This window comes from Molothrus aeneus, chromosome 8 (genome assembly GCF_037042795.1).
Source record: "Molothrus aeneus isolate 106 chromosome 8, BPBGC_Maene_1.0, whole genome shotgun sequence".
Lineage (NCBI taxonomy): Eukaryota > Metazoa > Chordata > Aves > Passeriformes > Icteridae > Molothrus > Molothrus aeneus.
The window spans coordinates 22008048-22020195 of record NC_089653.1 but is presented as its reverse complement, the minus strand read 5'-3'; the positions used below and the strand labels follow the sequence as shown (position 1 = coordinate 22020195).

General features: G+C 48.6%; 1 protein-coding gene across 1 annotated transcript in view; it reads right to left on the bottom strand.

Annotated features, from left to right (window-relative positions):
* HPSE2 (heparanase 2 (inactive)) overlaps positions 1-12148 on the bottom strand; it is a 104546-nt gene that overhangs the window by 25079 nt on the left and 67319 nt on the right. Inside the window, exons 4-5 of the mRNA XM_066554910.1 lie at positions 8403-8576; positions 7671-7842 (exon numbers count right to left, since the gene is read on the bottom strand). Coding sequence (XP_066411007.1) covers positions 7671-7842; positions 8403-8576 — 346 coding nt within the window. The remainder of the gene's footprint in view (positions 1-7670; positions 7843-8402; positions 8577-12148) is intronic.

Sequence of the window (12148 nt, the reverse complement as noted above, 5' to 3'; positions counted from 1 at the left end):
TCAACTAATCCCTTTATTCCTTTAGCACCTGTGCTGTTCCATCCACAGGTTTTGAGGCCAGGGAAGATCCATACAGCGAGAATGCCCAGCGGTGACACAATTCCTGTTGGGATTTCCTGGCTGTGTGATTTCCACAGCGCAGGCACGGTGAGCCAGACATTTCCGCAGAGCTCAGACCCTGCACATGTGCTGCACAGATGGGCTGGGCTGGCACAGTAAATCTGCCATTCTCCTGCACACCAGGCTCTCTCTGGGAACACCAACTGACCCTGCAGCACATGTGCACTAAATCCCTCCCTAAGAGGAGCAGTGGGACAAGCTCAGCCCCAAATGCTGCAGCACTGCCCCATAGTTCAGAAGGGTGACACCCCAGTGCCTGCCCCTGTAATACCCCTGGCTGGATTTCCACGTATCAGAAACCTGGGCCCATGTTAAAATCCTCAAGAAAAGTCTTTGAAATCTTCTGGGACAGCATTTCTAGGTGGGAAAGCAGAACATATCAGAGACATGTAGAGGAATTGGAATCTTGGGTAGGGAGTTCCTGATTGTGAGAATGAAACGAAGTCACTGAGCTTGATATGGACATCTACGTGACAGGGGGTAGGTCTGGATCAGGTATTAGAAGAAGAAGTTCTTCACTGTGAGGGTGATAAGGCACAGGAGCAGGCTGACCAAAGAAGCTGTGGATGCCCCATCTGTTCAAGGCCAGGCTGGATGGGGTCCTGGGTAATCTGGCTTGCTGAAAGATGTCCCTGCCCATGGCAAGGCGGTTGGAACTAGATGATCTCCAAGTTCCTTTTCAGTTCAACCCACCCCATTACTCTGTGATATATCCATTTTCTTACCCTTGCAGCTGGCTCTGTGCCAGCATGCCATGCCACCACTGCTATCGGTGGGGCCCTGCATTGAGCTAGAACTGAGAAAAATGTAATTCAGCATTGCTCAGTGGCTCAAAGAGTTCACAGCTCTGTCCCACAAATGGTAGTACTAGCACAAGGTGGGGCTCACCTCACAGGACATGTGAGCTGTGGGGGCAAGGAGCAGGAGGGCTGCAACACCTCAAGATGGTACTGATACCCAGACTCTGTACTGGCACACCATGGGTCAAATCTGACCTCTTCCAGAGCATCTCCCATAACCACATCTCCCAGGACCACAACTTTCACTTTAGTGTTGGCAGATACCTGCAACACATCTCCTGCTTTGATTCAATACTTGTCAGTCATGGAGCACCTACTGCAACCTCAAGTAAATTGGTCCCATGGTTAATTAGCCTCCAAGTATGTTATTTCTCATGTGAATGTGTTTGCATTCAGCTGCCAGCCTCTGGAACTTCACAGGCTTATTCCTGATACATTAAAGAGACATCCACATTTGGAAATCTCTTTCCCGTGCAGGTAATTGCATATTTTCATCCTTTAAATTATTAAAAGAAGAAAAAAAAAAAAAAAGCAATGCTGTAACAAAGAATGCAGCTGCACAAGGAGAAAAGTTGTTATTGCTAAAGTGGTTTAGCATCTGAATGACCCCTGAGTGCTGGACTCTACAAACATGGGTTATTTCATCTGCTACTCCCTGAAGAACTACAAAACAGAGTCCCTACCCTGCACAAGCCCCAAATATAGGAGCAAGACTGGCCTGCCTGTGGTTGTGGTGGTGCTCTGGTGGACCCCTAGAGCACGGTGGCAGATCTCTGCCCTTTGAGCCAACAGTGATGGGTAAAAAAACCTTCACCTTATGTCTCAGCTGGCTGTGAGGGTCACTAAGGCCCAGGCTTCACTTACTGACCTCTTCAGGTTCCAGCAGAACGGCTGAATACCTGCAGCAGAAAGAGGTACTAGACCCCACTAAAGCTACATGCTGCAAAGCCTTTGTCCTGCAGTGGATATTCATGAATTTCATTCTGGGGAGCAGAGGCTGGTGTGAACTAGGTATAAATCTATTATATATATATAGGTATATGTTGTATTCTCTGTCTGCTCAGCATCACCTTCCTTCAGCCAGCCTCATCTGTGGTAGGGCTGCACAAGCCTCCCAGCAAGGAGGGCTCTTTGTCCTTGGAGGGAGCTCAAGGAGTTAGGAGACAGGGACTCAGCTCCCTCTAGCCTCCACAGCACCCTGTGACAATTACTTACACAATGCCACTGTGTACCATGTGAATAACCTTCCTCCTTCTATACAAAGCTTCCTTCCAAACTACTTGCTGCACCTTGAACAAACCACCCCATTCACAGGCTCTTGGGCCTCAGTAACACTCCCTCTGAGCCGTCTCTCTTCTGAGCTGGAGGCATGGCCTGTTTAATCTCTTCTCATGTGAAGAAATAACACACTATGCACATCCTCAGCTTCTCTCTGTAACCTCCTGGTTCTATTACATCTTTTCTGAGATGAAATGACTAAGATTGTAGATAGTAATCAGAATGAAGGTACAATGTGTACTTGCACAGTGCTGTAATCTCATCTGTGTTTTCTTATCCATTTTGTTCTTCCTATACAGGTGACAGTGAATCTGGCATTCCAGAAATCAAATTAAGTTTCAGAAGAAACAACTATATTAACTCTTTCCTCCTACAAGAGCAGTAGCTAAATCTTTTGCTTATATCTCAGCTTCTTGACCCTGCTATATAACCAACTGCAAAATGAGTCATCACATCCTTCACACCTCATTTCAACGTATTTATGAATTGAGTCACTCAGAAGTTCAATGCTACCAGAGCTTGAGTTCGCACTGCAGTGACCTCCTCCTCCCTTTGTACCATTAATTTAAAGTTCCTTGTCTTGTGGCTTTAATTTTTGCACAAAATTCTTGCTCTGGATCCCTTGAGTGTCCTCCTACAGTCTGTGCCACCAGCCTTGTGGTAGCTTTTGTAATACAATACAGCAAGGATATACTTTTTTTTAAAAGAAAGTCAAACAGCCAAAGCAACTTCTAAAAATCCAGTGTTTACAAGTCCCTTGTGTCAAATATGGCAGAAGTCCTTCTCAGCAAGAGGATGGGAAAAATGCCTACATTCATTCCTAAAATTCATCCAGAGTCCTTCCATTTGCCAGATACCACCTACTCCAGTTCCTTATTTCTCGCTCTTACTTGAATTTAAACAAACAAGCTCTGTCCATACACTGTCTTTGGCTGCTATTGGGATAAAAACTGATGTCTGAGCTGACTGAGGCGTGCTGTCCTGCACACACAGGCACAGCCCTCTTCATCCTCATGATGGCAGAGGCATAAGGCAAGGGCAGTTATCAAAACACTACCAAGTCTCTCCCATTTTTAACACTTTGATTTTGCTTTGGTGGAACTCCATTGTGCCATTTCATGAACTGTAAGCTAACAGTTCTCTCTACCAGGTAAGTGTTAGAAACCTTGGCTTGGGGTTGATTTGTGGGTGAAAGGAGCAGGGCTGAAGACTGAGTCAGGTATTAACCTGACCCCTACTTGGCTGCCCACAAATAACTGAGACATGCCCCCTCCCAGTCCTGGCATATCCACAGCTTAACCACCACTGACAAAAGTGCTTCCTCAGCTTTGTGGGCTCCTGTCAGACCACTGTGGAATGACATTACCAACAGGAGACACAGGGAACCAGATGGATGGTTAAGTCTCCACAGGCATTACAAACCAGGAGCAGGAGGCAGTAAAAGGATGAAGGATGAGGAATTTTTGTGCCTTACAAGGGAAGACTGAAAACTGGGAGCCTTGTCACCTACTTCTGTCACCTGGCTGGAGGTGCTGTGTCCCTGTGGCCAGAGGGTGGGGACTGCAGCAGGAAAAGGGGCTAAGGAGGCTGGAAAGAGGGCAGAGAAAAGCCAAGGAGACACAAGATCTGGTGACTTTGAGATCTGTGAGATGAGGAATAGGGAAAGAGTGTAGCTCCAGACAAGAAAGATTTTCACTTCTCTGGTGACCCAGCTGTCTCAGGACCTAAACTGGCCACAGAGCACCAACAGCCAGTCTAGGATGGGCAAAAGTGCCTGCCAGCCCTTACCCTGCTGACATTGCTGCACCTCCTGTCATGGTGGAGGTAACACACTGAAACTTGTGAGTTACCAGTGGCAAAAACTGGGCTACACCAGCTGAGGAGCAATAGGTCATGAGAGCCCAGAGTCAAATCCACCCAGACATGCCAGTCCAAGTTTTGTACCACGTTCTGAGCTTTAACGCATTTTAACATCTCTCCTTCCTGATTGCTTTTCCTCATGTTTCTTCTCTTCCAGCACCAAATGGGCTATCCAGCCATGCATTAACCTTTGTGTCTGATTCCTGATCTGCTGTTAAAATCTATGCTAATTCCTTAGAATCCCATATTTTTTTCCCCAAGCCAATTCTGAGCAGTTCTGGGATTCCTGTACCCGCAGACACAGTAGGTAGCTAACATGCCGTGCTCTGCAACAGCTCAGGCTGCATGAATGGTCTAATTAACACCTCATCAAACTCAACTGTTGGTCGTGTCTGGAGAAATTCCCTCTTGCACCTGTGCATCCACAAGACACCATTTCTAGCCTCCTGCATAGTAGGCCCAGCCACTGCAGTGCCTGTCCTTACAGCATCAGCTCCAGGCTCCAGGACCTGCCAGCCCAGGGTGACACGGATGGCTGTGGCTGCTCTGAGCCATTGCTCCCTGCAGGCTGCTGCAGGAACTCAGGGACAATACCTCAGCACTGAAGGGTGTGCAAAGCCCAAGCTTTTGTGCCTCAAGCTCTCCTCCCCTCACTATATCCCACCTCCACCATTGGGAAGTGCACAGCGGTCACCCAGCACAGCTCAGTGTCACCTGCCTAAGGACAGCCTCTGCAGTGGGCAGCATGCACACCCTCCTATATGCTGCAAATTTTTGGGTGCCCAAACTGTCAATTATTGTAGCAGACCCCAGAGAAAGGTGGCACCTCAGGAGGGGTTCAGTCCCAGCCTGTTCTGGAGGACAGGCATAAGGATTTAGTCAGAAGAGCCCTGGAGGTGTTCAGCAGATGCAAATGCCCAACTCATGTTGACACTGCCATTATTTCAGGACAAAATTTAAGCACAAAAATAAGTTTAATTCGATTGCTTGAGATAACAGCTAAAAAAGGACTAAAACCTTTGGAACACAGAGCATGGAACAGGAAAATGTTATTCTAGTTAATACTTTACAGTGACACTTTTCTCTGAGTGTTTTGGGACCTCAGGTATCTCCAGAGGCTTTCCCTGGAGAACATCTAATGCCAGCTTCTACTGCTGGAGAAGGCTCCCCTACTGCTTGTCTGAGGTCTCCTGTCCCATTTCAGCTCAGTTCTATTACTTCCCCTCACTTTGTGTAACACAGCAATGCTTGCCTGGCAGACAAATCCATCCATCCCATCTTCACATCAGGGGCGTCATCTCACCCCTCCAGCCTTAGTTAACTCTTGATGCATCATCCTCCACTTGATGTATCTCCTCCTACATGGTTGACTACTGCTGTTCATCACAATTTTTTTTAAAGAAGAGAAAAACTACAAATTTTACATGATCAGGACTCTGAGCTGCACACACTTCACTCAGGAGCCTTCAACCTACCATGAGCACTACACAGATCACTCATGGTGGTCTAGCAGGGTAGGTGGCAGATTTGCCTTCGAGAGAACCTTCCTAAATTCCCTCTCCTCTCTCCTGCTTGCTGACTGTGTGTGGCTCATTCAGGACCCTGAGAGGCACGTCCTGGCTGTGACAGCACCAGGCACATGCTGAGCCACATCCTGCAGACCAGTTCTGGATGCTGCTGCAGAAGACAGAGCTCTCGGTAGCACTAACCCACATATTGAAGAGACCTTGGGGAGCTACTGGGAGTAAAGCTCACACTGTCAAAGAGCTTAGGCACTGGGCTTTGTATGTTTATCCTTTTGCAACTCCATGTCCAAATACTGCAACTGAGTGTTTAGCCCTTTGTGTAATCAGACTTGTCCTTTCTCTTTATGCCCTGCCTGGTAATAATGGGCTCTTTATGTGGAAAGACCAGCAGCTCTTTTTCCAGAGGACCCTGCAGGCTGTAACACCATGCAGGCGTGTGCCGCTTGCTGTGAGCTGCTGACACCAGGATTTGCAGTGCAGGACACAAGGTTTCTCCAAGGGAGACACAAAACTCTTTGAGCACCTATGGAACAGAGTCATCCTGGAAGGCAGGGATGGGCAGCAGAGAAAAGAACATATAGCTTGGAGAGCAGGCATGTCATCAGAGCCTTTCCACACCAGCTGGGGCACTTATGAAGAGCCCCACTATCCCATCACCAGGGCTACAGCTCTTACATATCTTCCCTTTCATTTGAGATGGGATATCTGCCATTATCTCCACCAGACTGAGGAGATAATGTATCTCCACTACAGCCCTGCTCCCAGGGCTGCCGTCAGTCAAAGCACAGCAACATTCAGCTGCTGGACCACCCTGGCCGTGCGACTTGGCTCTTCCGACCCCTCTTCCTTGGGACCCGGCTGCGGCGCACGAAGGGCAAACACAGCAGTAGGACTTCCCTTTCTCTAATAGCTTCTTGGCTCTCATCCCCATTGTTTTCCTTACTCAGCCTGCTCCTCCTGGCGCTAATAGATTTCCTGCTGATCAAGGCTACTACAGCATTTTGTAGCTCCTCGTGTGCCGCTCGGGTGCGGTACCAGGCGCGGGGCTCCGTGGGCGTCGCTCTGGCGTGGCACGGCCGAGGTGGGGCACAGGGGCTGTTCCCCCTCTCTCGTCAGTGGGAGGGATGCTGGCGTCGCAGCTGGTTCAACCAGCTTTATGGTCTCTTTGTGATGCTGCAGCAGAGCTGAGAATCTGGCCCTGGCTCCCTCCCCGCCTCGCTGGGGACTGCATCAGTGTGCTGTTTATTGTTTCTGCCAGATCATTCCTGCAGATGTTAATGAATGCTAGACCCAGCTTTGCTCCCAGCAGAGTCCCTTCCACACCTCCCCCTGCCCAGCCTTCTGCACTGGAGTTTCTGTTTACAGTCCTGCAGGGAATTTCCCTTCTGCTGCATGGTCTTCGAGCCACACAGACCCAACTCCTGCTGCCAGCAGTCTCCCACACCTCCCTGATTCCTGTAGCTGTCTAGTGTCACCTCCAGATGTCTGTGTCCCTCTCTGTCACCGTTCCTTCTCCACCTCTGGCTTTCCCAAACTAGAGACGTGCCAATCCCCCTAGGAGGGAGAAGACAGCTTGGCCAGTGAAGAAAGTTGCAACAGGTTCTTCCTCTGCACAGATGGAGAAAGCACAGGGAGAAGAAATCACCAAATGGGAAGAGCAAAGCAATTTGTCCAGGAGGACTCAGAAATAATAATGTGCACATTGGTAAGTGGTGCCAGGACACACATCCTCACCCTGCAGCTCTTGGGCTTGCAACAGCCAGCATCCACACCCCTGCACTACCTTAACATCCCAACAAGGTGGGCACCTCAGTCTGCCTATAACTGGGAAACGCTGGAAATGCTTGGGAGAGTGTAAATCCATCAGTCCATCCCAAGATCCCACCAGGCACCTCTGCAGAACTTTAGCCATACACACGACTGTGTTCCAAAGCCTCTGGTTCTGTGGTGGCTCAGCCACACAGAGCCTCACTATCCTGGAGGCTGTTGGACATTTGGAAGCCAAGGAGCAAGCCTTCCTGCTGCCAAGGACATTGGTCTCAGGAGGGGTTTCTGAGCCCTTTTTGACCAACCCAACACCACTTACCCTTCCAGGAAAGCAACAACATTCTTTCTGGGCCTTCCAATGTTGGGCCCATAGAGGTGTGCTCTGGAATAGGTGCGGATGAGCTGCAGCAGGCTTCTCAGCTGGGTGTAGTCCTTGCCCAGCTGGCTGCCATTCACCGAGCGGCCCATCAGGGTCCGATAGTTATTGGGCTCTGAGAAAATAAAAATTGACAAGCAAAACTTGTCAGCTCTGCCTCCTCCTCTGTGCTTCCAGAGAGACACACAGCTCACCCTGTCACACAGATTGAGCTCCACAGAGGATGCAGGCAGCTCTGCAGAGCAGCAGAAGGAGCCTTTGAGGAGTGGACAACAGCCACTGCCTGCTCTCCTGTGCCCCTTTTGCTGTGCTCTGGGTGGAGGAGCTGTACCTTGGTGTCATGCTCCTGTCCCCATAGGGTTGCCCATTTCCCCTGGCACTGCAGCCACCATACAAGTCCCTGCAGTAGATGGCCTGGACCCCCAGCACCAGCTGCGCCCAGCAGCCAGGACAGAAACATTTCATGTGCTTAATACCAGCTGAGAGAAAGTCCAGCTAAGAGACTCTCTCACACCAAGTCTTAGAGGTGGTGCTGTCTTATAGCAGGGGCCTTTAAATCCCTCTGAAAGTACACTGGTAAAGCATCCTATGAGCTACAAGTATCCTCTTCCAAAACTGAGCATCTTTCAGCTACAGCAAGCTCCATTCCTGTGGCTCTCCTGTTCCCACACTCACCGTTGCCCAGCTCCCAGGAGATGTTGTACTTCTTGCTGGCACTGTACTTCAGCAGGCTGAGGGCATTGGAGCTGTTCCAGGAGTTGTTGGGATTTCGGCGCAAAGCATTCAGTGCAAAGATCAGGTGAAGGCCAGAGCAGTCAGCAAAGTTATAGAGTTTGTCTAGAGACCTGGCTGGGAAGAAACAAAAAACAGTTTGTAATTCAAAGGAAAGCTAGTTCCAGGAGGGTTCAAATGATCCTGCTGTCCATCATACCTTGCCTTCTATGTAGGATGAGCCAGGGTCAAATGGCATCCCCACGACATCTGTAACCACAGAAAGGCACCTGACCTTTGAAACCCAGATAGGATTCCAGGTGTGGGTTCATCTCCTTCCAGCAGGAAACTTGGATGCCCTCCACCTCTGTGTCAGAACTGGGGCCATGTTACCAGAGACAAGTGACTTTATAACATCGCTTTTCATCTGCTATTGGCAAGGAAATTTTGTCCTTTCCTGTGCTTATTCTGCCTTGCATCTCTTTCAGAGCAGATCCCTGCAGTGTCTGGGGAGAGGACAAGGAAGTCACCACCCTAAAGCTGCCATCTCTCCTGCACCCCACAGCAGCCTGGTCTTTGCTCCCAAGGCTCCTTGCCTAGTGACAGCCTGGCCAAACCCTGCTGCCAGCAGGCCCTCCCAGGGTGCTGGGGGCTTTGCGGAATCTGTGTCCTATCTGCTGGCCCCAAAACTGCCGGGTTGGCATCTCCCTGTACTGCGGCCTCAATGAGCAATGGGGACACCAGCCAGCAGCAGCAGGAGAGACCAAAGAAAGAGCTGACCCACTCTTTAGGGAGCTGCAACATTAGCACAGGGCAGAGAGACAAAACACTTAATGCCCTTTTTTTAATGAAAACTTCCCTAAAAACTCAACAGCAATCAAATTGCTGATGAAGCTAATGCCAGTGTTAGCAGGACACAAACTCACGTGACAGCGAGGTTTGGTTAGAGAGAAATTAGATAACTGTGGTGTTTTCAATCATCCCTGCCTGTTGAACTGCATCCCAGGACACTCAACAAGCTTCCTGAAGCAGCCTTGGAGATGCAACCACTTAACTGTGAAGAGCCACCAGGGATAGGGAGGTTCCAGGGGGCCAGGGAGGGCAGACCATAGGCTCCCCTTTCAGAAGAGGGAAAGGAGGTGCTTGGGAATTACGGAGTAGGCAGGCTGGCTTCAGGTCCCAGAAAAACACTTGGACAAATAACCAAGTTGCTTGTCAGCACTTAAAAAATATAAGGAGATGATCAACAGCCACAGGAGAGTGCCAAGAACAAATCACACTGAAGCAATCTACTGACAGGAGAGCAGGACTGGTGGGCAGCAAAGCAGCCATTTAGGCCTTACACCTTGATGGGTCTGAGGCTTTGTACACAAAGAATTGCACATGGAATTCTCTCCAGAAACTGAGGTAACCCTTATCTAGGCTGGACTGCGGTGAGAAATACTCACAGCTAGGTCAGCTTCCAGTAATTTGTTGTTACAGTGAAGGGTCTAGGCAGCCTGCTCTGGGTCTATTTGCACATTTCCAAAAAAAGTGGGGCATAAAGGAGCAGAGGATACATCAGGCTTGCCATGGCACCAGGATGATAGCATGCACCACCTTTGCCAAGGGAAATGAAGGGGATATAGGGAAGGCCACCACACATTCAAGGAATTGCTCTAAGCCCAGCAGTGATGCTCCAAGATTTCCTGTAGCCATGCTGCCCACCTGAGGTGCAAGTGGAAGAGTAATAAGAGGGAGCTGCTCGCTCCAGGTGGGATAAGCTGTTCACCACATGTCTGTGTTTATTCTGTTGCCTTTCCTGGCCACTGAAAGTCTCAGGGAATACAGACTCAGCTCTGAGAAGAATAAACTTATCTTTAAAGTAAAGTTTTAAGGGGGGTCCAGGAAATAAGCTAACTGAATAGCTAACATTTAATGCAACACAGGAAAGTTATGGAAAGAAGAAGAAGAATGCAAAAATGTGGAAGAGAAATTCTCACACCCTTCCACAACCTTTTTCAAAACGCTACTGGTTGTCTGAGTGAAAAGTAGCTGAATTAGATTAATCTAGTATCCATCCCAGTGGTTCAGGCACATTAGCTGTTTTTCTGGATGTTTAGTGAATTAGAGACAGATACAGTTACTTATTACTGATTTACTTCAGACCCCCAGGCAAAAAGCTGCAGTTGAAATGAGATTCCTATAAAGAGGAGAAGATAGACACCCAAATGACAAAACAGGATAGCAAAAAAGGTGTTACCTGCAGTTCCCCTGCTGGAAATGAAACCTTTTCACTGGCACAGAACAACTGTACTACAAAAGCGAATTTGATTCACGTTTAGGAGACACTGCAGAAGACTGGGAATTGATTTTCCATGCATCCATGAGAGGAAACAAGACGTCTGTTTATCCCAACGCAGGCCTTGCCACTGTGAAATTATATTTTCCCCATGACACTTATTTTGTTTCCGTGCGCCTGGATGCAGAGATGCCACGTGTATTTCATGTTCTGCCACGACTTTCCAAGCTGGAAACCTCAGCAATCAGGGGAGTGAGCTAGGAGAAACACACAGATGTCTGGGGTTCAGTCCTGCACGTTTCCAGTGGTCCCCCAGGACAGATGGACCTATAACCTGCACTGAAGCTACAAAGAGCAGAAAAGTACTAAAAAACCCATCTCTGCATCACACCAGATTGTTAAAATGGCCACTCTTGATATCAAGACTAGCAGGTACTGAATCCACTTCCCTCCTTCATTCTTGCCAACTGTCTTGGGATAGTGCAAACCTGGAAGCACCAGTGCAGTGATCCTGGCAGAGTTTTGATGATCAGTTTGCACAAGCTAGATAACCATTAGTGGTTAAAGGGATGTCTCTCACCTCTGAGATGATTGCCTCAAAAACCCTCATTGCAGACAGCTGCAGTTAGATGACAAGAATACTGTCGTGCAGTCTACGACAGCAGCGTGCTAAAGTGGCCAAGGAGGCCAGGGGCATCCTGGCTTGTATCAGCAGCAGTGTGGCCAGCAGGACAAGGGCAGCGACTGACCCCCTGTACTCAGCACTGGTGATGCTGAACCTTGAGTGCTGTGCTCAGTTTCGGGCCCCTCACTACAAGAAAGGTGTTGAGGTGCTGGAGCATTTCCAGAGAGAGAAAAAAAAAAAAAAGAAAAAAAAAAAAAGTTGGTGAAAGGTCTGGAGCACAAGTCTTGTAAGGAGCATATGAAGGAGCTGGGGATATCCAGCCTGCAGAAGAGGAGGCTCAGGGGAGACCTCATCACTCCACGAACTACCTGAGAGGAGCTTGTAGCAGGTGGGGGTGGCTTCTTCTCCCAAGCAACAAAGGATAGGACAAGAGGAAAGAGCCTCAAGTTGTGCCAGGGGACATTTGGATTGGATACAAGAAAAAATTTCTTCACTGAAAGCATTATCAAGCATTGGAACAGCCTGTCCAGGGAAGTGGTTGAATCACTACCCCTGGAGATATTAAAAGATGTGTAGGTATGGCACTTAGGGACATAGCTTAGTGATGGAGTTGGCAACATTAGGATAATGGTTGGACTGAATGATCTTAGAGGTGTTTTTCAAACCAAATAATTCTATGGATGGCTAAAGCACAAAAAGAAGCACAAAAAGAAGCCTATTTAGAAGACTCTGAGTAATGTCCAGTCCTCCATATGTACAAATAAGGCCATAAGAAAATGCTATAAATATTTTACTGCCATGACT